General features: G+C 41.4%; 1 protein-coding gene across 1 annotated transcript in view; it reads right to left on the reverse strand.

Annotated features, from left to right (window-relative positions):
* The window catches only part of LOC134347399 (kinesin-like protein KIF28), a 64,464-nt gene extending 39,371 nt beyond the window's left edge, over positions 1-25,093 (reverse strand). The window contains exons 1-6 of the mRNA XM_063050072.1: positions 25,040-25,093; positions 21,928-22,119; positions 16,479-16,685; positions 16,344-16,379; positions 9,817-10,038; positions 926-1,080 (exon numbers count right to left, since the gene is read on the reverse strand). Of these exons, the coding sequence (XP_062906142.1) occupies positions 926-1,080; positions 9,817-10,038; positions 16,344-16,379; positions 16,479-16,685; positions 21,928-22,119; positions 25,040-25,093 (866 nt within the window). The remainder of the gene's footprint in view (positions 1-925; positions 1,081-9,816; positions 10,039-16,343; positions 16,380-16,478; positions 16,686-21,927; positions 22,120-25,039) is intronic.
* Between the last annotated feature and the right edge of the window lie 588 nt (positions 25,094-25,681).

Raw genomic sequence — 25,681 nt, forward strand, 5'->3', positions numbered from 1 at the left:
AGGAGCTCAGAATATCAGTATCAAAAGAAGTGAGAATCCAAGACATCCGTAGTATCCAAGACACCTTCAAGGAATGGTGCCTCAGAAAAGCAGATTCCATCATCAAGGATCACCGTTCTCTTCTCATTGCTACCATCAGGAAGGAGGTACAGAAGCCTGAAGGCACACAATCAGCCACTCGGGGACAGCCTCTTCCCCTCTGCCATCCGATTTCTGAATGGACTTTGAACCCATGAACACTACCTCATACTTCTTTTAAATTTCTGTTGTTGTAGTACTTACCTTAATTTAACTATGTTATATTAATGTGCAGATATATAATTACTGTGATTCTGTTTTTTTCTCTTTATCATATATTGCATTGGCCTGCTGCCTCAGGGTCAACAGATTTCACAACATATCCCAGTGATATTAAATCTGATTCTGATTCTGAGAAGAGCTAAATGCTGATCGTCCTTATCAAACCGGCAATAAAACTGATAGATCTCATTGGCCAAGGTAGAGCAGGGAGAGACTTGGGAGCACTTCTGTTTGAAGTTGTTAAGACCTCGCAGGGAACTACAGACTGTCCGGCTGTTGGTGTTGAAGTCTCTCTCTGGCCAATCCTGGTAAGTGGCTTTCACCACTTTCCAGAGCTTTATAAAACTGCTGTTTTGCAGAGCTACATTCCTCTTGATTCCAGACCTGTAGGCATGATCCTTTGCAGATATGAGAGTCCTGAACTCCTTGGTGAACTGTGGGCTCACATAAAGAAATCAAGATAAAGACATCAAGACTCAGTCACACTGATTTTGTTTACTGTGCACAGTATAAAGAATTGCCAGGGCAGGGATTAGACATAAATATTAAAACTGCAAGCTGGACTCAAGATGCAATATCGGTTTCATTTACTTTTTGAAGAAAGGTCAGGTAGGGTTAAGCTCACCTAATAACATTTCCAAGTGTTGTTAGACTGAGATTGATTGCTCGTGCTTCATTGAATCTGTCAGAAGTGACTCCTGCACTTTGCTGCCTTTCACTGCCAGCCAAATCCACCAGGTCAATTTCCGAATGCTTCACACTATGCTGGTCTGCGAACACCTGCTATGAATATGAAGTAGTTATTTATTTGCCTATCAAGCTGTAATCAGAGAACCTACTGAACTGAGTGAAATGCAGCGGTCAAGTTAAGAAATAAGGACATAAAATGTGCAGAAAAATTAAACGCTTGATATAAAACAAGAAAACATGGACATGGTGGTGATCAACCTTTTGCATTGGTCATCATGTCTTGGAGAGTACATATGGCTCATTTAGCTAAAAACATTTAGACAACTATTTTAATGGACCTGTTGAGATGACGGGCCTGTTTCCACACTCTATGACTAAGCACTAAGCAATCCCTCAACAAGTATGGTGTGAAGAGATTAAGACCATAAAACAAGGAGCAGAATTAGGCATTCGGCCCATCGTTGTTGACTTACTATACCTCTGAAACCCACTCACCTAGCTTCTCCTCGTAACCTTTGACACCCTGATAAATCAAGAGTCTATCAAACTCTACCCAATGACTTGGCCTCCGCAGCTGTTCATGGCAATGAATTTCACAGATTCACCTCCCTCTGACTAAAGAAATTTGTCCTCATCTTTGTTCAAAATGGATGTTCCACTATTCTGAGGTTCTGCCCTCAGGTCCTAGATTCCCCCACCATAGGAAACATCCTCTCCACATCCATTTTATCTAAGCCTATCAATATTGGATAGGTTTCAATGAGATTTCCCACCCCCCCCCACTCCCATTCTTCTAACTCCAGTGAGTACAGGCCCAGAGCCATCAAACACTCCTCATATCTTAAACCTTATAGCCCTGGGATCATTCTCGAGGAGCTCCTCTGGACTCTCTGCAAAGCCAGCATATCTTTTCTTAGATAAGGGGCCCAAACCTGCTCACAATACTCCACAATACTCCAAGTGCAGTGTGGCCAATGCATTATAAACCCTTCGCATCACACTTGCTGTTGTATTCTAGACTTCTTGAAATGAATGCTAACATTGCATTTGCCTTTCTTACCACTGATGCAGTCTGCAAAATAACCTTCAGAAAAGCCTGCACGTGGACTCCCAAGTCCCTTTGCACCTCTGATTTTAGAATTTTCTCACCAAAATAGTCCACACCTTTATTCCTTCTACCAAAGTGCATGATCATGCTCTTCCCTACACTATATTTTATCTGCCACTTCTTTGCCTGTTCTCCCAATCTAAATCCTTCTCCAGACATCCTGATTCCTCAACACTACCTGTACTTCCACCTATCTTCGTATCATCCCCAAACTTAACCACAAAGCCATCAATTCCTTCATTAGCATACTGTATAACGTGAAAAACATGGTCCCAACGTTGACCCCTGCAGAACATTACCAGTCACAAGCAGCCAACCAGAAAAGTCCCCCTTTATTCCCACTTTTTGTCTATATCCATGCTAGTATCTTTTCTGTAATACCTTGGTCTCTTACCTTGTTCAGCAGCCTTATGTGTGGCAACTTGTCAAAGGCATTTTGAAAATCCAAGTAAAGAACATCTACTGATTCTCCATTGTCTATTCTGCTTGTTATTTCCTCAAAGACTTCCAATAGATTTGTCAGACACGATTTCCCCTTAAGAACACCATGCTGACCATAGAAACCATAGAAACTACAGCACAGAAACAGGCCTTTTGGCCCTTCTTGGCTGTGCCGAACTATTTTCCGCCTAGTCCCACTGACCTGCACATGGACCATATCCCTCCATACACCTCCCATCCATGTATCTGTCCAACTTATACTTAAATGTTAAAAAAGAACTCGCATTTACCACCTCATCTGGCAGCTCATTCCATACTCCCACTACTCTCTGTGTGAAGAAGCCCCCCACTAATGTTTCCTTTAAACTTTTCCCCCCTCACCCTTAACCCATGTCCTCTGGTTTTGGCCTATTTTGTCATGTGCCTCCAGGACTCTGAAACCTCATCAACTTCTGCCTTAAGCATACCCATGGACTTGGCCTCTACAGCAGACTGTGGCAGAACATTCCACAAATTCACTGCTCCCTGACTAAAAAAAATTCCTCCTTACCTCTGTTCTACAAAGTCACCCCTCAATTCTGTGGCTGTGTCCTCTAGTTCTGGATACCCCCACCACAGGAAACATCCTCTTCACATCCACCCTGACTAGTCCTTTCAACATTCGGTAGGTCTCAATGAAATCCCCCCTCATTCTGTCCCTTTTGTACAGGTCATGCCTTCCCCTGAAAACATCCCAATGGTCCAGAAATCTGAAACCCTGCCCCCTGCACCAATTCTTCAGCTACGCATTCATCTGCCAAAACATCCAATTCTTACCCGCACCCACACAGGCAGCAATCCAGAGATGACTACCCTGGAGGAACTGCTTTTCAGCTTTCTAACGAACTCCCAATATTCTCTCTTTGGGACCTTTTACCTTTTCCTACCTGTGTTGTTGGTGCCTACACATATCATGACTTCCGTCTGTTAACCCTCCCCATTTAGAATGCTGGGGACCCAATCTGAGACATCCCTGACCCTGGCACCTGGGAGGCAACATACCATCTGGGTGTCCCTTTCATGTTCACAAAATCTGCTTGCTACCTGCTTCCTAATTAAGGGATCTTCTTTCCCCTCTCCCTCTTTCCCCCCTTCTCTTCTGAGTCACAGAGACAGATTCAGTGCTGAGATTAGGTCACAGCTGCCTCCCCCCGGTTGGTCGTTCCCCCTTCCAATGGTATCCAGAGTGCTTTACTTATTGCTGAGGGGAGAGGCCACAGATATAATCTGCACTGGCTGTCTTTCCCTTTCTTGACAGTCACCCAGTTCGACCACCAGTTCAATTTCATTCATGTAGATTATTTTGAAAAATTTTATAAGACCAAATGAATTAGAATAAGCAACAAGCAGTGTGTTCACCTGCAGCATCAATGCTGTGTTAATGATACTGTGCCTCTGTTATTCATTGATCCTGAAAAATATATTACTTTTCAATAATAACCCAGCATTGAATGACACGGTTCTAATTGAATGCACACGTGGAATAAATTATGAACAGGAAAAATCCTTGCAGTTGACACTCAATACCACTAGGTATAAATAATGGAGTCAATAGTGGATAATTCATCTGCTTTGTGGGACTGGACAATAATGTCTTGGCTCTAAACAGGGAAGGCCACTAACCTGATGGACAACCAAGATGAGGTTTAAATCAGTACTATTAACTATTGATGTGCTGTGGCAATGCCTCTGTTCATGCCCTATATTTGAGGAAGAATTTTCAATTGGAATATGTTGGGACAGTGTTGAGGCAAATTTATTTAGGGTGCCTCCCATGGGACAAGAGATGCGATCACCTTACACGGTTAAGATTTCTTGCTTGTCTATTGGGTAAATTATCTGAGCTCCAAAACCACCATAAATACGTTCAAAGTGAATTTGGATTATTATGGTGTCTGAACACACCACCTACAATGCCTACCCACACCAAACCCAAGCCAGCTAAGCTGACCATGTCTGAGAGGTATTTCACAAGGCAGTGAATGCACTTCACAGGCTCCAGATGTCAGATCCTGAGAGCAACCTGCAAGAATACCCTGAATACCTTATTGTGACTCATTGCTGTTCAATGACAAAGGTTACAACCAGGAACTGTTTCAAAATATCTCTGATTTTCATACGTTCAGAAGGTGGAAATAATTTCAAGAAGTCTAGTGAGATGTGTGAATTAAATTAAAAATACTTTAAAATAATACCAAATTATTTTTTAAAGCTAAAATCAAAAATTAAAATCAATAAATTTGAAGTATCCCTTTTCCCTCATTTATCCTGATCTTCAGCCACCATTCCATTCGACAGAATAGGATAATGGTTTCTGTGCCAGCTTACACTGCCATATAAACTGAAGGACCTGAACTCAGCCCTTTAGTGCTCAGTCCAACAGGAGGTAGCCAGCAGTTTCCTACAACAAGGCCAGAAAAAATGAAACCATGATCCAATTCAATATTAACCTTTAACTAGACTGGTAACAGCCATGGGAAAATACATTCACTATTAATAGGTTATACACTCAGTAGCCACTTTATTAGGTACAGGAGTGGAACCCAGTGTGATCTTCAATTGCTGTAGCCTATCCACTTCAAGTTCACACACAAAATGCTGGAGGAACTCAGCAGGCCAGACAACATCTATGGAAAAGAGTACAGTCGACGTTTCAGGACAAGACCCTTCAGCAGGACTGAGTTGGTAATTTATGACGTTCATGAAACTAGTGATGCCACAAAGCACTCCTGTTTAATCTGTTGACTCAAACCCCTCTGAAGCTGCTCCCACTGACTGTTTCTGGGATTGATCTTCAATGTTTCCTAGACTGTTCAATTTTCACTCTCAGCTTGTTACTCAGCTTGGGGAGCATCTGTCTTCTCTGAGGCAGCAGTGACAATGGAAAGGTCTGGCACTTTTACCTGCAGGTCACATTTTCTCTGTGATCCAACCATGGCAACCATGAGAGATTAAAGTTAATATAAAGTTATACTTTTGGGCAGATGGGGCTCATCAACTGTGGTTGGCAGCTCATCTAGGAGAAGGAAGACTCTGATCTCAAACCTCCAACAACAGGAATTCTGCAGATGCTGGAAATTCAAACAACACACATAAAAGTTGCTGGTGAACGCAGCAGGCCAGGCAGCATCTCTAGGAAGAGGTGCAGTCGACATTTCAGGCTGAGACCCTTCGTCAGGACTAACTGAAGGAAGAGTGAGTAAGGGATTTGAAAGTTGGAGGGGGAGGGGGAGATCCAAAATGATAGGAGAAGACAGGAGGGGGAGGGATGGAGCCAAGAGCTGGACAGGTGATAGGCAAAAGGGGATACGAGAGGATCATGGGACAGGAGGTCCGGGAAGAAAGACAAGGGGGGGGGTTGACCCAGAGGATGGGCAAGAGGTATATTCAGAGGGACAGAGGGATAAAAAGGAGAGTGAGAGAAAGAATGTGTGTATAAAAATAAGTACCAGATGGGGTACGAGGGGGAGATGGGGCATTCACATAAAAGTTGCTGGTGAACGCAGCAGGCCAGACTCCACACTCAGGTTGGAGGAACAACACCTTATATCCTGTCTGGGTAGCCTCCAACCTGATGGCATGAACATCGACTTCTCTAACTTCTGCTAATGCCCCACCTCCCCCTCGTACCCCATCTGGTACTTATTTTTATACACACCTTCTTTCTCTCACTCTCCTTTTTCTCCCTCTGAATATACCCCTTGCCCATCTTCTGGGTTTTTTCCCCCCTCCCCCTTTTCTTTCTCCCTAGGCCTCCTGTCCCATGATCCTCTCATATCCCTTTTGCCAATCACCTGTCCAGCTCTTGGCTCTATCCCTCCCCCTCCTGTCTTCTCCTATCATTTTGGATCTCCCCCTCCCCCTCCCACTTTCAAATCTCTTACTAGCTCTCCCTTCAGTTAGTCCTGACGAAGGGTCTCGGCCTGAAACGTCGACTGCACCTCTTCCTAGAGATGCTGCCTGGCCTGCTGCGTTCACCAGGATCTCAAACCTCCACTGCCTTGCAGCTATATCCCCCCATGGGGACAAATTTGGGAGTAAACCCTGAGGGAAAGCTCTGGAACTGGAGCCCGTAAGGTAGTTGTATGTTGAATTCAACGATGACTGGCAACTCCTGTGACGCTGCTGGTGCCAAACTGTATCGGTCTCTGCTGTTTCTTTGGGTTTATCAGATGTATGGAGAAGGGGAGCTTGCTACATGGACAACAGCTTGCACTTCATATTATATTGCCCAGGCTTGCGTATCTAGACAGCTAGGACACAACATCCATGGTCGGCCTTGACCAACGGCCTCAGACTCAGATAAGGTTATAGCAAGGTACTTATAAAGTTGTCCAAAACAACAGTAGTCTTGGGAATTTGGAATATTATAGAACTCAGCAAAGGGGGACAAGAAAATTGATAAAATGTTAAAAAGGAGTAACTTGGCAAGAAACATAATGGATCATGACAGCTTTTATATACACGTCAAAAGGAAAAGATTAACAAGAAAAATGTGATCCCATATAGAGAGGGAAGAATTTATAATAAAGAACAGAGAAGTGGCAGAGAAATTAATCAATTACTTCATATTTGTCTTCACAGAAGATGTAAAATCCTGCCATAAATATCAGAAAGCTGCTCTAAATGAGAAGAACAAAGGAAGGTACTTAAAAAAAACTAAAGAGTGGGTAATGCTAAATTACGGTGAATCCCAAGAAATTGACTGTGTTAATTCCAGAACTTTGAAAGAGATTGTGAATGTCTTGGATATAAAATTCTGTAATATGTTCTGACAGGAATGCTGCATATCTCTGGTTAGGTCCACAGATTAGAGGGGTTTGGAAGGATATAGTCTAGGTGCAGGTGGATGGGACCAGGCAGAAGATCAGGTTGCCCTGGACTGAATGGACTGGAGAGCCTGTTTCTGTGTTGTGGAACTCTGTGATTATATAACTACTGGAATAGGCTCAGAGGTCCAAATGGTTCCTATGTCATATGTTCTAACATACTCTAAGTTGTATCCAAAATGAAATATGAGGAGTTTAGTGAGATTTGTGGAAGCATTCGCCATGGGAACAGTTGACTGTGAGGGGAGCCCTGAGGTGATTGTGGTGGAGTGAGGTGAGAAATCTTAAGAAAATAAAAAAACAAAGATTGTGTGGGATTAATCTTATAGAATTTGCTCTCAGCCCTCAAGCAGCTTTAACACCATGTGACTAATGTGGACTTAGTGAGAGATGTAAAATTATAAGGAAAAGCAATACGCAATTATTAATATTTGGAATTTGACCAGCAAAGGATTACAAATATTTGGAAGACATTCACAGCTTTATTTTTTTCCACTATTATTAATGGTTACCAAGAGTTGTGCAATAAAAACTGTTTCCCCATATTTCATTGTGCAGTCCTTACCATCCCTGATTAAATAATGTGTTATATGCGTTGCTGAATTAATAGATATTGATTATGTTTAAATTAAAGGCGCACATACACATCACCAGGGAGATGCTGTTTAATAGAAAATCCAATAAATAATGATGGAATATCTAATAAAGATTTTTATCTTTTGTGAAATGAGTATAAAATACTCAGGATTAGAAATTTATTCTAAGAATATGTCAGCTTAGATGGAAGTACTAAATGGACCTATAGTAGCTTCATGTTACAGTCTGCTTCAATAATTTTGGAACCAAGAACATATAACAACTACCTTCGGGCATGGTTAGTGCTACCAACCAAAAGATAAATTTCTACGTTCAACTTTGATACATTCTATGGTTTAATAGTCTACAAATAAAAATAAATAATGACTTGGGTGAAGAACTAGAGGGTCAATAGTATTCTCGAAGGGATTATGCCTTCAGGAAATGGGGTGGAAATGTAGCAGATTGTCCTTCACAGAGACTGGAGCTAGGCATGTAATAATATAACTGTACAAGTTCAATCATCCTTTTGATGAAAATATTGCTTTTGTCTGACTGACACTACTGCAGATTGAACTGCTCATGTTATCAAAATATTATCAGCATTTGATGAAGTGCATTATCCATTAGTTAAATAATTTTAAAGAATAACAACATATAAAAATACAGAATGCATTAAAATCTGGCAGTTTTGTGCCACATTTGTCATGTGTTATGGACACTGAGAAATCTCTTCTCACAATTCGTTCTGAAATTCATTTTAGAAATTTTAACCTTTGAGTACATAGAAATAATGGAGGTAACTTGAAAGCAAAACAAAGCTCATAACTGTGATGGAATTTTACCGATGGTTTCCTGTCAATAATGTTAATGTAAATCAGTAACTACACAAAAAAATAAAAACATTATGTATAGTAAACACGAGGAATTCTGCAGATGCTGGAAATTCAAGCAACACACATCAAAGTTGCTGGTAAATGCAGCAGGCCAGGCAGCATCTCTAGGAAGAGGTACAGTCGACGTTTCGGGCCAAGACCCTTCGTCAGGACCCAAAACGTCGACTGTACCTCTTCCTAGAGATTACGTATAGTAATTTTCTTTGGCCAAGAGACCAAATCACATATCCATTGTGAATTTTAGCTTCAGATTATGAACCTCCTTTTTTTAGCATTCTTTTCATCAGGTTTCAAATTCCAAGTTCTAAAGTTTGTGCCCAAACTAGCAACTGTACAATAAGAGCTAGACACTTTAAGTACTGCTTTTCACAGACCAAAAATAATCTAAGAATATCAGCAAATAAACCAAAAATCTTAATAAATGTAATTCCATTTCAAAATACTTACACTTTGTCTGCTAAATTTCATTAAAATGCAGGGAACAATTTTCAAATTAAGTGGAATTCACTCTGGTTTCAATATTTTTTTATATTTTCATAGTCATATCTTCCCTGAGTTAATGTTTCTTCTTTTCATTTCCAATTTTCCTTGCATTCCTTCCTCATTTGTGCTCAGTTTAATACACAGTAATTAACTCTTTAACTGTAGCAGGAATAAATTCCACGAATTATTATCCTAAGTATTACTTAACCACTTATGTTTCTACCCTTCAAACCTTACTCAGTTAAGCAGGATCAAATAACTGCTTTGCTAAGCCATGTCTACAATGCTTAATTACGATGGTATCACAATTATATATGAAAAGGTAATGCTACTAAAGTGTATTTTGCTCACTGCTTCATATTGTTGCTTTTTTATTGGGAGCATTTCGAAAGCCTAGATGCTGAAAAGATTACACACTGTTAATGAGCTTCCTTAATGGTCTTGTACTCAATACCTGCTGAAAGTAGATTCTGATAACCATGTGGGATCTGCTGCTACTAGTGTTCCAATTAGTTGAAGCAACACTTCTGTTCCGAATTCCTTGTTTCAGGAAAGCCTCGAGTTGACTAAAACTGCTACAAAGTATTGACTTAAGGCTCTGAACGTAAAATCCATTTTTGCTTTCCCGGATCCGCAGACCATTAGGATTTCGAGCCTTTGACAGGAGGTCCTTAACCTTTAAAACCAAAATAAGTAACCACAACAGATAATGCAAATCTCTGACTGGTAGCTGGCAACTAACGTCTGATCATTTTTATTAATTTACTGCAAATCCATAAGCAAATATATTTATGAATAATAGCAATGTTATTCTAAAATACTACAAAACATTTATTTTGCACACTGCTTCATATCATCACTCTAATATTACTGTTTATCAAATATCACATTATGTTCATTGATTCCAACAGACTCAATGTTGGAAGGCTTCAGCGTAGTCCGTGAGCTCCACTTGTGGTCTTACACCAAGTAGCTAGAAAATATGGATTCTTATAACCATGTAAGTAAAATGAATAAACTCTTCTTGGTTTTCCAGCCGGGTACAGGTGTCGTTTATAACCGATGCATCATCCCTGATGAAGATGTCAGAGTTTGTCATCGAAATATTGGTTATAATCAATACCTGTACCTGGCAGGAAATTCCAAGAAGAGTTTATTCGTCATATACGCCAGGAAAGCACTAAATCCTTTTTCAAGCAAGTAAAAATTTTTAAAAAACTGCAGACACTGGAAATCTGAAATAAAAACAAAAAATAATGATCCACAGACCATTAGGATTTTGAATCTTTGACAGGATTCTCAGATTTGTTTCTCCTCCCACAGATGCAGTCAATTCAGTGTTTCCAGCACTTTCTGTTTTTATTTATGATCACTGTTACATACCCCGTAACTGGGTTGCCAAACCAGCAGAAATGGATCACTCAGTTGGAGTCTGGATTACTAGAACTAAGAAAGTTTTATTAAAGAAACAAGCAACACAGTACTCTAATCAAAAGGATAATGAATGCAACAGTTCAGCAATGATAAACACACATGTACACAGAATTAGGATAACAGGATCAATCAAGCTCTATCGTCATCTAGGGGTAAATGACCAGTTTCAAAGTGACGCAAAGTTCAGTTCAATTGAATTCAGTTCAGTTCGCAGTAATCACTGCCGTGGGAGATGGACAGTGGGGGGAAGGAGAGAGAGAGCAAAAACGAATGAATATTCAAACGGCTTCCACACAGACCTTCGATATTCTTTGCAGTCAGCTTTCGGGCGAGCCCTTTGTGATGTCTTCTGAGGTCACCGACCGTGACCCCTCCGTTTCCAGATACGATCGTTTCTCTGCGGTGAACCTGGCACCCAGGCAAGGGCAGACACACACCAGGTTCCCGCTGATCGTGCCTTTCCACCCTGTGCGTCTATGGCTTGGTCCCGCGATCAGCCTTCCAAAACTTCCCACCGACTTGTGGGAGACGCACCACTTCCAGGGTCTCGTTACCTCGGGGTGTCGTGTGTGTCTTGCCTTAGCGAACCTGTCCCTTTTTATCCCCCTGCTGGGGTATCGCCTGTCCGTCACTTCAAACAGTTCAGGGTTCAAAGGGGGAGCCGATCTTGACAGCTCTCCTTCCGTTAAGCTCTCCCGTCCCTTCATTAACATCTCCAAATGCTGCTCCATTGTTTTCCTTATCTCTCTTTCTCCAGAAGACAGGTGGCAGACCAACTGCTGATCCCACTGGTGCCAGCACAGGACAGCTAACATCTTAATCTATGTGTATTCTCGTCACATCACCATGTGGGATCTCCTTCTAATGATGTTCCAGTTAGTTGTGGGAACACTTGTGGACATGTTTCCGAAACATGTTACTTGATAATGGCATAGAAGTGCTCAGATTATAAGACAGTGACGCAGAATAGATAATTTCCTTTGGCAGAGTTGCCAGGAGACAGATGCTGTGGGTGCAAGATTAAATTAATGGGACAAAATGAAGTGCAGAAGCACTTCTATATGGAGGAATTTTTCCAGGGCTGGTGATCAAGGCAGAAACAATGCTAACATCCTTGATCGGAGATTAAGTTGTTGTTGGGAATAGTTAGCAGGATACAAGAGCAAGATGCGTAACTTGCTGCAAGCACTGGCCCATGAAGACAGCAAACCCATTATCAGTGAGATCCCAATTGAATAGTTTGAGCCAAATGATATATTCTCATATTGTAATTATATACTTCTAGTAAGAGACCAGAATTTCCTGGGAATTGCTGCCGATCATCACTTGGCTGCTGGCATTTACTGCTTCTCCTGTAAATCCAGCAAGTGTCGGTCTTCTCAGCAAATATAGAGGCACTGAACTTGCTGGGCAAGTTACCCTGGCAAATTCCTGGAAACATTGATGGAATAATGCAATAGCAGAGCACTAACTTAAAGAATCTCCCAAAGATCGGAGGCAGGAACAGCAAATCCAATCAACTTCTTCACTACTCTACTGCAAAAAAAAAGATAAACATGTTTTCAAGAGAGAATGCACCGAAGGTTCCTCTGAATGGTTCCTTGGAGGCTAAGCCTGTCATGTGAGGAGAGATTGTATAGGGCAGGCCAGGCTATTGGTTAGAGTTTAGAAGTATGAAAGGTGACTTCATCAAAACAAACAAAGTTTGTTTAGCAGAGAAGATACAAAGAGGATGTTTTACTTGTCCAAGGAGTGTGGATCTTAGGGTCAAGCTAAGGAGTAGGACATTCATGACAGAAATGACAAGAAGTTTCTTCATACAGAGGACTGTGGATCTGTGGAATTCTGTACCCCCGAGGGCAATGAAGGCTGATTCATTTTCTACATTCAAAATGGAGCTTGATAGAATTTCAGATATTAGAGTCAACTGCATGAGTGAGAATATGGAGTCAATGTTAGGCCAATAATGAGGGCAACTTTCCTCCCTTGAAATAAATAAGTAAACCAGATGGGTTTATAATTAAAATTCCCAAATTTTAAGAACTGAATTTAAATTCCACACCTGACAGAACTCAATGGTAGATTATTAGTCTGGGTTACTTGTGTGGTAATTTAACTGCTGTATCCAGTGGCATACCAAAGATATGGCAGATATGGCACGTGCCCTGGGCACCACTTGAAGGGGGGGGGGCGCCATTGAGCAGTTTCTATTAAAGTCAGACAAGACATCCTCAGATAGTGAAAAAAGAATTTTCTTCAGATGTATGATCTGTCTTTGATTATCACGGGTGAGAAGCACTAGGATGGCCTTATTTCAGAGCATTGTGTAAGAAGGCCATGAAACGTTTCTTCACGAAGAAGAAGGAAAGTGGAGCTGAAGGACGGAAGAGACAAAAGTTGGAGGCGGAGGAAGCCAAGAAGTCGAGCAAGTTCTTCATGCCCTTCTTTGAAAAGCCCAGAACAAGTAGTTCAACACGTTCCATGGAGTCACCTGCACCTGCTCCAAGTTCGTTAGAATCCGAAGGTGGATCAAGTACAAATGCGTCACAAGCCGAGGAAGAAGTCAAGTCAGATAAATCTGACTATGACGAGATTAAGAGTGAGGCTGCCACAGAGAACTTGGACATGACAGGAGGGGAAGACGATGGTGGTGGTGGTGATGTTGAGTATATTGACGAGATTTTACCTGACGAGATTGAACCTGATGACACTGAACCTAGTGAACTGGATGGTGTCAAAGAGCCTCGAACCGTCATACCAGAAGTGATTGAACAGCCTGACGTTGGACTTCTGAAGTTCGACAAGAATACTGGAAAAGCAATTCTGCCTGAAGCATTGAGAACAGAAATAATAAAGCTGGGTTTGAAGTATTTCCAGAACAGTGAGGAGCCTTTCCTACTAACAAATAGCCGCTCAATGAACAAAACTTGGTTCAAGAGGGAATTGGGAAATGGTCGTGGTACGGAAGTGACTCGCTAATGGCTGGTCTATTCCCCTTCTAAAAAGTCTGCATTTTGTATCTGTTGTCTTCTCTATTCCCGGTCAGACCATCAATCCTCATTGGAGCAGGAAAGTGCATTCAACCAGTAGAAAGCACCTGAAAGGATTGGTGTTCATGAAAATGCCAAGAATCATCAGGAATGGAAGGAAATGGAAAGAAATTTGGCTGGAAACAGAGGAGTTATTGACGCGGTATTTCAGTCACAGATTGAGAAGGAAAAGCAGAAGTGGCGTGGTATCTTGATGAGAATCCTTCACTGTATAAAATTCCTTGTGACTCAGAACCTGGCTTTGCGAGGACACAGGGAGTCACTTCAGCTAGACGATGACTCCAATGTGGGAAATTGCCCTTGGCTTACTGAAACTACTGACCATCTTTGACCCTGTCATAAAAGAACACCTCACTCATTTGGAAAGTCATCCTGGATCCACATTTTATCTTTCACCGGGTGTCCAGAACGAATTCATCTGCATGATGGCATCCACTGTTCACCAGAGTTTACTGAGAAGCATTTGTAAAGCCAAGTACTATGGTCTCATGTTCGACTTGACTCCTGATTAGGCACACTGTGAGCAGATGTCAGAAGTAGTGAGGTTTGTGGAAGTTGATTTTGAGAGGAAAACAGTCCGTGTTAGAGAGTCCTTCCTCGGTTTTATCCAGATAAGCCAGAAGGATGCTGAGAGCTTGGTTGAAGACATCTTGAAACAGCTAGAGGAGGATGAAATGGAGCTACAAGATTGTCAGTCACAGTGCTATGACAACGCTGCTGTGATGGCTGGACACATAAGTGGTGTTCATCAAAGAACAAGTGAGAAAAACAACCTGGCAGTGTTTGTGAATTGCGATAATCACTCACTCAACTTGGAGGGTGTACATGCAGTCAAGCAGGATACAATGATGGTCACGTTTTTTGGAACCATCGAAGCTCTCTACTTGTTTTTGTCTCGTTCAACACAGTGCTGGAAAAATCTCAAAAACGCCGTGCCCGTGGTTGTTAAGTCGGAGTCCAAAACCAGGTGGAGTGCAAGGACAGAAGCAGTGAAGTCCGTCAACAAGTACCTTGAGGAGAAACTTCAAGTTCTCCAGGACATGATAGACAGTGAAAACGAGACCAGTGAAACAAGAAGTGACGCAAGGCAGCTGTACAACTGCATGTTGAGTTATGATTTTCTGATTTTGCTAGGATTTTGGAACAAAGTACTCATTCGCATTGACCACATTCTAAGGAGGCTGCAGGATCCTAACATGAACTTCCACAATGCTGCCCTGGATTTGAAAGCCCTTCAAGATCATTTTTATGATGAAAGAGAAGTGTTAGTCAGTGAGTCACTCGAAGAAGGAGTCGGTCTCTGTCAAGAATGGAATATTGAAGTTGAAAGACGTCAGAGACGAAAGAAACAAATGGTTGATGAGAACTCGAGAGACGCTGGGTTAGCTTCTAAGGAGGAAGTGGAAGGGGTCATGAAGGGTACACTTGACCATCTTCACAGAGAAATGGACCGTTCGCTCGTTTGCACGACACTGACGCCAAGTTTGGGTTCCTTCTTGATGTCGAGGGACTGTGTTACGGTGCCGACAGTAACGACCTAAAGAAGAAGTGTGAAAATCTGGGCAAATCGTACAGCTCGGATGTTGATGGACAGTGGTTATATGAAGAAAATTTGGATTGCAGAATGTTGCTATTAAGGTGGGTCAACATGAAAATATCAAGCACTGAAGAGCTTCTTGAATTTATTGTTCAGTATGGAGATGAGAGCGTCTTCCCCAATCTTCGCATTGCTGTTCAGATAATGCTAACCATCGCAGTTTCCATCGCCGGCTGTGAGAGATCATTCAGCAAGTTAAAACTAATACTTTCACATTTGAGAGCCTCCATGGATCAAGGCAGACTCTGTGATCTTGCTCTGCTGAGTGTAGTAAGAGAAGAAACTGAAAAAACTGACTTTGATCACATCATAGACCAATTTGCATCAGTGAAAGCAAAGAAGGTGCAGTAATAATTTTCCTGTAGTGCTATAATTTGTTAATTAAAAGATTAATGAGCTTGACCTGTATTTTTGAGCTGATATTATGGCAAAGTTATCTAAAAGATGGGTGTCAGATGTTTGGACAGGGGCGCAATTTCAGTGCTTGCCATAGGCGCTATTTTCCGTAGATAGGCACCTGACTGTATCACCACTGCAACAACTTGTTATATAATAACATAAACCAGACTCCAATTCACACCCAATATCGGCTCTTTATCCAAATGCTAACCATGCCCTTCCCCCACAGATGCTACGTAACCTGATGAGTTCTTCAGGCAGCTTGGTTTTGCTCCAGATTGCAGCATCTACAGTCTCTTTTGTCTCCATCTTAGATCTGCACTATATCAATTAGTATCTATGCCTTATAATCAACTTCAACATAATGGGTGCACATCCAAAGTCAAACTCTTTTCTTTAGCACTGTTATTTACTTTCCACAAAAATTGGAAAACATCATTACATTTAGGTATACAATTACTATTTTGTTACCAGACAATACCATATTTGTACTGTACATACCTGTTCATTGTAGATCTCAAACATGCTAAAATAAACCTACAAAAAACAATTGACATCCAATAAAGTGGCAGATTTAGATGTTAAACCTATTTTAAACAAACTTAGAAATACTATAAAAATGATGGAGCTTCTTACATAAAACTCTATGTCATTCTTTTGATGCAACTTAATCTGCTTGAAGAGTTCTTCACAAATCATGGGAACAAGACCTCTGTTTCTTCCAAATCCTGTCATGGAGTGGCTCTTCCCTGATCCGGTCTGTCCATAGGAAAAGAGAGTTGCATTGTACCCCTGCCAGGCATTCTCCAGCACAGCTCTCCCAAGGTCATTAAAGATTCTTTCCTTTCAATGAATGTCAGAAATGAATTCACAGTAATATAAAAATCACAATATTCAAAATTATTCTGCAAATCGAGGTAGATTTTTAATGCTTTAAAATAACACTGCATAACATTTGTTAATGTTGGCTGTTCTTATTTTCTTATTTATTTGTAGAGAGTTTCACTTAAGAGGAGCCAAGAGGCACGATAGCTTAAAAGAGGCAGATACTGGTTCTTCCTGGTGCAGAGGCACATTGTTAGTTAATAGTTGATTGACTTATTAGCTCATTGACAGCAGCCAAGCAGAGTGGCCATTCTGAAGTTTCCATTGTGAGAACAGGCTGGTAAATGAGTGGAGACCTGAGGCTTTGTTGTGAAGTGGTGTGGGAAGTACCTCAGGTGATAAGAGTGAGAGCAGCTCTTTGGAAATGCTTCAGTGAGAAGGTACAGTTAAGAAGAAGGCAGATTTTTTTGTTGTTGATCCTTATTTTCCTCATTCAGTCCAGACAGGATGATAGTCAGGGCAGTGGAATGCTCCTCCTTCAAGATGTGGAAAGTCAGAGAATCTCATGGTCTCACTGGTGACTACATCTGTGGGAAATGCATCCAGCTGTAGCTCATGACAGACTGGGTCATGGAACTGTAGATTCTCAGGATCATTTGAGAGCCTCACAGATGAGCATTTTAGAGAGGTGGTCAAACCTAAAGTCCGAGTTTCAGCTAGATGGGTATCTGCAAGGAGAAATAAGGGTGGTAGGCAGTCAGTACAGGGTTCCTCTGTGACCATTTTCCTCACAAATGGATATACCTCTTTGGAGCTCTATCTACAGAGGTCTGAAAGAGGTGGCTGAAGAGATAGTGGAGGCATTAGTAATGATCTTTCAACAATCATTAGATTATGGCATGGTTCCAGAGGACTGGAAAATTGTAAATGTCACTGCATTCTTCTAGAAGGGGCAGAAGAAAGGAAATTATGGGCCAGTTAGTCTGACCTCAAATGGTTGGGAAGACATTGGGGTCAATTGTTAAGGATGTGGTTTCAGGGTATTTGGTGGCATGTGATAAAATAAGCCAAAGTCAGCATGGTTTCGTTAAGGGAAAATCTTGCCTGACAAATCTGTCAGAATTCTTTGAAGAAATAACAAACAGGATAGACAAAGGAGAGTCAGTGGATGTTCTTTACTTGGATTTTCAGGAGGCCTTTGAGAAGGTGCTTCACATGAGGCTGCTTAACAAATTTAAGAACCCATGGTATTACAGGAAAGAGACTAGCGTGGCTGGAGAATTGGCTGACTGGCAGGAAACAGTGGGAATAAGGGAGCCTTTTCTGGTTAGCTGACGGTGAATGGTGCTGTTCCACATTGGTCTGTACTGGGGCCGCTTATTTTTACATTATATGTCAATGACCTGATGACAGAATTGATGACTTTGTTGCAAAGTTTGCGGATGATATGAAGATATGTGGAGGAGCAAGTCGTTTTCAAGAAGTAGAGAGGCCATTGAAGGATAAATTAGGAGAATGGGCAAAGAAGTGGCATATGGAAAACAATGTTGGGAAGTGTATGGTCACTTTAGTAGAAGAAACAAAAGTGTAGACAATTTTCTAAGTGGAGAGAAAATTCAAAATTCTGAACCGCAGAGGGACTTGGCAGTCCACGTGCAAGATTCCCTAAAGGTTAATTTGAAGATTAAGTCGGTGAGGAAGGCAAATGAAATTCGTTTTGAAAGGACTAGGATATAAAAGCAAGGATATAATGTTGAGGCTTTAAAGGCACTGGTGAGGCCTCACTTGGAGTATTGTGAGCAGTTTTGGGCCCCTTATATAAGAAAGGATATGCTGACCAGAATGTCATGAACAGAGCAAACACAAAAAGAGAAATAATGTATGAGATCATGAAAAGGCAACGTAACTTCATTGGACATGTGATCAGGAAAGAGGAGTTAGAATGCACAGTAATTATGGGAAAGATTGAAGGGAAGAAGGCAAGAGGAAGACAAAGACAAATGATGATGGAGACAGCAGCCAGAAAACTGGAAATGAATACCAATGAATTGATCCACTTGACCCGAAACAGGAGTGTGTGGGCCATGGCAGTCAAAGCTCAAACTGGGCATGGCACCTGATGATGATGATGACAGTGGAGGGATTTCAGAGGTTGTTCATGAGAATGATTCTGAGAATGAAAGAGTTACTCTGATGTCTGTACTCACCTGGAACTCAGTAGAATGAGGGGGGATCTCGTTGAAGCCTTGAAAGGCCTAGATAGTGGATGTGGAGAGGGTGTTTCATCTGGTGGGGGAGTCTAGGACCAAGGGGCAAGAATTGCAGAATAGAGGGATGTCCATTTAGAACAGATGAGGAGGAGTTTCTTTGGCCTGAGTGTGGTGAGTCTATGGAATTCAGTGCCACAGGCAGCTGTGTAGGCCGAGTCATTGTGTATATTTAAGGCAGAGGTTGACAGACTCTTGATTAGTCAGGCCATTAAGGTAATAGGGAGAAAGCAGGAAACTGGGGCAAAGAGGGAAATGGATCAGCCATTCTGAAATTGTGGAGCAGAATCAATGAGCTCTGGCTCTGAGGCTTGGGAAGAAAGAAAGACAGGGTGGTCATGCCAGGAGACATGATTGTGGGGCCACAGAAAAGATGCCAAGATGCCGGGGTCAAGGATGTCTCTCAGTGGCAGAAAGAAAATTCAAAGAGGAGATGGAACAGCCAGAGGTTGCTGCCCATGTTCTGCCTATTTCATTACTACCAGCAATAGATGAGGTAATGAGGAGTGAAGTCTTAGATTTTTTTTATTACAAGAAAGGAAGTCTTGACCAAGTGCTCCCCCGGATCTTGTGGGAAGCCAGAAAATAAATTGTGGCAGCCCTTGTAGAGACGTATGCTTCATCATTAACAACTGGTGAAGTTCCAGAACTGATGGGTGGCTAATGATTTTCCATTATTCAAAAAGGGTAGCAAAGGCAGGCAGAGTTCTACAGGCTGAAGTTATAGAAGGGAATTCTGAAGGACTGTAAACCCTGTTAGTCAAATTCATCGTTTGGATAGTTAAGGCCTGATCAGGAGTAGTCAGCATGGATTTGTGCATGGGAGGTCATGTCTAATGCATCTTTAAGTTTTTTGAAGAGATCACATAAGGTGATAGATAAAGGTTGGACAATAACAATCAATTACTGTCTATAATGGGTTTCAGTAAGGCTTTTGGCCAAGTCCAGCTCAGCAGGCTGATCTGGAAGATTAGGTCACATGGGGTTCAATGGGAACTTAAGGTGGAGTCAGAAATGGTTTGGTAATAGGAAGCAGAGGGTGATCATTGAAGATTAATTCTCCTCTGGACTAGTGTGACTAGAGGAGTGGCCCCAGGGATCAGTATTGGGACCTCTGTTAAACATTATTTATGTAAACAATTTGGATGTGAATGTATATGTCATGATTAGCAAATTTATTGATACTAAATCAGGCTGTCTTGTTGTCAGAGAGCAGGTTTAAATGAATTACAAAATGATCTTGATCATTGGAGAGATGGGCTGAGTGCTGGCAAATGGATTTCAACTTGAATAGAACATAGGACATAGAAAACCTACAACACATTACAGGCCATTCAGCCCACAATGTTGTGCCGACTATGTAACCTATTCTAGAAGCCACCTAGAATTACCCTACTGCATAGACTTCTATTTTTCTAAGCTCTATGTACTATTAAAAGACCCTATTGTATCTGCCTCTACCACCTTTGCTGGCAGTGCATTCCACACCCACCACTCTCTGTGTGAAAAACTTACCTCTGACATCCCCCTTGTACCTTAAAACTATGCTCCTCTTGTTAGCCATTTCAGCCCTGGGAAAAAACCTCTGGTTATCCACATGATCAATGCCTCTCACCATCTTGTACACCTCTATCAGGTCATCTCTCATCCTCTGTTGCTCCAAGGAGAAAAGGCAAAGTTCACTCAACCTATTCTCATAAGGCATGCTCTCCAGGCAATTTCCTCGTAAATCTCCTCTGCACTCTCTCTATAACATCCCCATCCTTCCTGTAGTGAGGTGACCAGAAATGAACACAGTAATCCAAGTGGGGTCTAACTAAGGTCTTGTATAGCTATAACATTTCCTCACCGCTCTTGAACTCAATCCCACGGTTGATGAAGACCATACACCTTCTTAACAAGGCGATGCATGTGAAGTGATGCTGTTTGGTCATTCAAACCAGGGAAGAACTTGTACAGTGAATGGCAGGACTAATTGTTGTGGAACAGAGGGACCAGGGAGTACAAGTGCACAGTTCACTGAAAGTGGCCGCACAGATGAAGAAGGTGTTCAGCATGTTGGCCTCCATCGGTCAGGGCACTGAGTTAAGGAGTAGAGACATTGTGTTGCAGTTACAAGCTGCTGATATGGCTGCACTTGGAGCATTGTGTACAATCTTGGTCACCAGTCACAGGAAAGATGGTGCAGAAGAGATTTACCTGGCCTAGAGGGTCTGGGTTATCAGAAGAGGTTAGCCAAGCTGGATTTTTAATCCTTGGACCATAGCAGAGTGAAGAATGGCCACATAGCAGTTTATAAAATCATGGTGGGTATGGATAAGGTAGATGGGCATAGTCTTTCTTCCCCAGAGTTAAGAGTCCAAAACTAGAAGGAACAGATGCAAGATGAGGAAAGGAGAGTTTCTAAGAGATCTGAGAGGCAACTTTACACAGAGGCAATGAGTACGTGGAATGAGTTGCCAGAGATAGTGGTTGCGTGGGCACAATTGCAACATTAGGTATCCTGATGAGTACATGGAAGGGAAGGTCTTGGAGGGTTACGGGACTAGCAGGGAGGGTGCTGTAGTCAGCATGATCTGGTTGGGTTGCAGAGCTTGTTTCTGTGTTATGACTTTATCACTGGAAAATCCATCTTTATTACATATCCCTTACCACCCCTGCAAGATCCAAACATTTCGGTAGGTTCTAGAATTGTTTAATGGTCTGAGTGTGTAAGGATGACAGATTGCCTTCCCTGAAAGACATTCACGAATCAGATCTTGTTTTAAAATCAATCCAATAGTATCCCTGAGTAGCTTTAAATGTTGAAATTCCAGAATTATTTCATTTCAATTCCCATCAACTATGGTAAGAGATATCCAGGACTGTGGCTGCTGATCCATTAACTTAACCAGTATGCTGCAGGATTTGTATTGTATTTTATCACTCATAATTATAAAATCAAAAGCCAACAAATGAGATCAAGTATCTGAACAGATGTTTATCTAACTGACCTGATCGATGTACCTGCTGTGGGGCCCATCAGGCAGGAATACACCCTGGTCATCTTCAATGTATCCATCCATTGACCAATAGCAATAGTCAAAGTTAAATGTTCTTTTGTTGCTGAGATCTTTGGGATTGACAATGGTAATACTGTTGCCAATCATAGAGATGATGCATTTTCTTCTCATTGCCTTTTCTCTCTTACAAAATCATATATGTGAAAAGAACAACCGTTCATTTACTTAAATACATTCACTCTGTAAATCTACTGGATGCACAGGATCATGTCAGGAGTAAATCTATTAGGGCCCTAAGCAATACTGATTTGATCAGAAGTTGTACAGTCAGTTAGTCCATCTGCTACATCCCATGTTTATCCAGAGTGTTCCAACACTTAGTATTTTTGAGAACGTTTTCAAGTTACCTCCACCCAATCCCAAACTCATCCGATCTTCCATTAACTTCTCTAACAAATCTGTGGGAACCATTCATCTTGTTATCGATTCAAATAACTTCACTCACCAGCCTCCAATCTCTAATGAGATGGAGAAGGTGTTGAGCAATGAGGGGACCAATTCCACTCCAGCACACAGGAAGCAATGCCAGTTTAACACCAATTCTACTACTAGGTAATCAAGCCGCTCTATTCCCCCAATTCCTCGCAAAAATACTTTATCTCTAACACTTTTTTTTGAAGGCATGAGGATAATCCACCCCCAACAAAAAATGGAAAGCTCCAGAAGGCCACCTCCTTGTGGGTCCTTGAGGTATTAAATAACCATCATTATTTGTTAATATAGTGACAAAACACCTAACAGACAAACAGCAAACATTTTCATGTAAAATGGTTCATGCTCACAAAACTCTGTGTTCCATTCTGATTTGAAATTTCAAATAGAACCTTAAAAATAAAACATCTGAATGCCTCTCACTATATACTCTATAGATCTTGTTTGTGGATAATATTGAGATAATATCTTACACTTTGAACAGAGACGCAATTTTCACTAAGTTGTTTATGATGTATTTGTATACACGCTTGCATGATTTCTCTTTTCAGACTCTCAGTGAGTCCATGGACATTAGGAATCAATTTCTACCTTTGTCAGTGGGGAATCACAGCAATTGGCAACCCATGTCAAATAATTCAAGGGATTATACACAGTTTTTACCATTAGCTCTGATATAGAATGCCCTGGAATTTCCTCCAGACAGTCTTCCCCGCAGGAGGCACAAAATTGGAAACTGACCCCTGCCGTTGCAAGTATCAGTTTAGATCAACAACCTCAATCAAAAAGAGAATGATTGGTTATTCACCTCATTGCAGTTTATGGGACCTTGCTACGCACAGAAACACAGCTCATTTGTTTCTGTAACAAGACTCACTGAACTTCCAGAATCATTTACTGTAAAACCAAGCTCCTTGAGATGTTTCTGAAAGATTGGGTATTATGCAAATACAAAGAAGTCATCATTCATGTCAATTCTAAACGTGAAGAATGTTAAAGAAATGCGTTTTCCATTCAAACTTAAGGAAAGAAAAGACATTCACTTTGAGCACGAGCACTGCATTAAACTAGTCACATCACTTCATCTTTAGTAGTGATATTAGGCAATTGATCGCCTGTACACCTCAGGGCAAAAGTTCAGCTGTACTGTCTTCTGAAACATGATAAGGTTTTCTCCCCCATCAAATAGCAAGATTAAACAAAATTCTTTTAACATCTAATGCACGCAAAGGAACCATTTCTAAACCAAAACAACCAACTTCCAGTGCCAGTTTTCCTTAGCACGCAATTTTCCATGCCAGGGGACACCCCAATGCTAATTTTGAGTCTGCTAATTGTCCAGGTTGTTTTTCATTAACTTCAGCTCAGCATTTTACATGAGCATCCCTCATAGGCTGGTGGGTAAATTGTCCTCACTGGAACTCGAATCCCCTCTCTGACAGTAAGACCCCAGTCAGTCTGATTTAGCCACAACATCTGAAGCTCCATCGCGCTAAGCACTGGTGCCCCCCCCCTGCGGCCCCACCCAGGGTGTGTTTACACTGCCAGCTCACAACTGTACTACCAGATCCAGCTCAAACCTCATCAGGTTCGCTGATGATATAACAGTGGCGGACCTCATCAGCAACCATGATGAGTTGCCGTACAAAGAGAAGGTTGAAAGGTTTGCCAGATGGTGTGAGAACAGCCTGAGTTTCAACATGGACAAGACAAAAGAGATGATTGTGGACTTCAGGAAGGCGCAGGTCAATCACTCTCCATTGCACATCAATGGCTCTATTGTGGAAAGAGAGCAGAGCACAAAGTTCCTTGGTGTGGGCATAATGGACATAACCAACAACATCTCCTCATCAGTCGAAAAGGCACAGCAGCATCTACACTTTCTGAGGAGATTAAAGCATGCAAGGCTCTCTTTCTCTACTCTAACAACTTTCTACAGGATCACCATCGAGAGTGTCCTGTCTGGCTGTATCACTGTGTAGTACAGAAGCTGTAAGGCAACAGACCATAAGACCCTACAGAGGATAGTAAAAACTGCTGAGAGGATCACCAGGGTCACCCTCCCCTTATTTGTGATATTTACCAGGAACATTGAAGGTCTCGAAGCATTGTTGAGGACTCCTATCCCACAATCTCTTTGACTTACTACTATTATGAAGGAGATACAGGAGCATCAGGACTAGAACGGCCAGACTGAGTAACAGCTTCTATTTTCAGGCTGTGAGACTAATGGATACCCTTCCTCCACTAAGGTCTCGTCACTAGCTCAGCAAGCTTTTACTGTTTACTGTTAGTTGTTTACCATTTACCTGTACTGCACACTACATACACATTGAATGGTATTCCATATTTTATTAACATTTTGTGGTAATGTTTTGTTTTATGTGCTGTCTGTAATATATGTTTTGTGGGTGCACTGTGGTCCACAGGAACATCGTTTTGTTTGGTTGTATATTTGTATAGTCAGGTGTCAATAAACTTGAACTTGATGATGATAATAACATTACTTTTCAATGTCTGTGAAATCACTTATTTTAAACATGCAAAAAAGAGTATCACAGTTTTCACAGAAGGAAATTGGTAACTAAAAGACTGAAATGGATTATCTTACCTGATTGAAGGGCCTTACGCGGACTGCAACTTTTAAAGTACTTGCATTAAGCATTACCGAGGTTCTGAAGAGAAGCGATTCCGTTATTAAAACAGTACAGTGGAAACAATCAAATGAAACTATACAGTGAGTGAGTTCACCTGTTTCAGTGTCGGAAGTGCACTTGGCTTTTGACAGTTGCTTGTTGTGGTTTTTTGTCCGTGGTGGTGTGAGGTTGATGACCTTTGTACAGGAGCAATCAAGTACATATGATTCAATATCAAAAACATTCCTGAAACTGAAGGATGCCTAATCAAACCTTGGCACTTACCCCATTGGTAACTATAATAGTGCAACAGAGGGAGAAGTTACTGAATTATTCTGTGAAAGAATATTAATATTTTATGTGTTTCCATCCATGCTACAAAAACTGAAATGCTTAAAGTCACTGGAATGTGGGAATGGTAGGTTATTTACATACAAAAAATAGCTACTTTGGGTTTTACCTTGTATCAAAGTTTTGAATTTTTTATGTAAGCAATTTATTACTGAGGTTCAAGTTTACAAAGTTCATTATTAATTTAATGAAGAGTCTCATACAAATGGTAATTGCAATGAGGTGAGCTTGAATCTGCTGAAGGTTTCATATAACCTCATGCCTAA

Source organism: Mobula hypostoma, chromosome 1, assembly GCF_963921235.1.
Source record: "Mobula hypostoma chromosome 1, sMobHyp1.1, whole genome shotgun sequence".
NCBI classification, from domain to species: Eukaryota; Metazoa; Chordata; class Chondrichthyes; order Myliobatiformes; family Myliobatidae; genus Mobula; species Mobula hypostoma.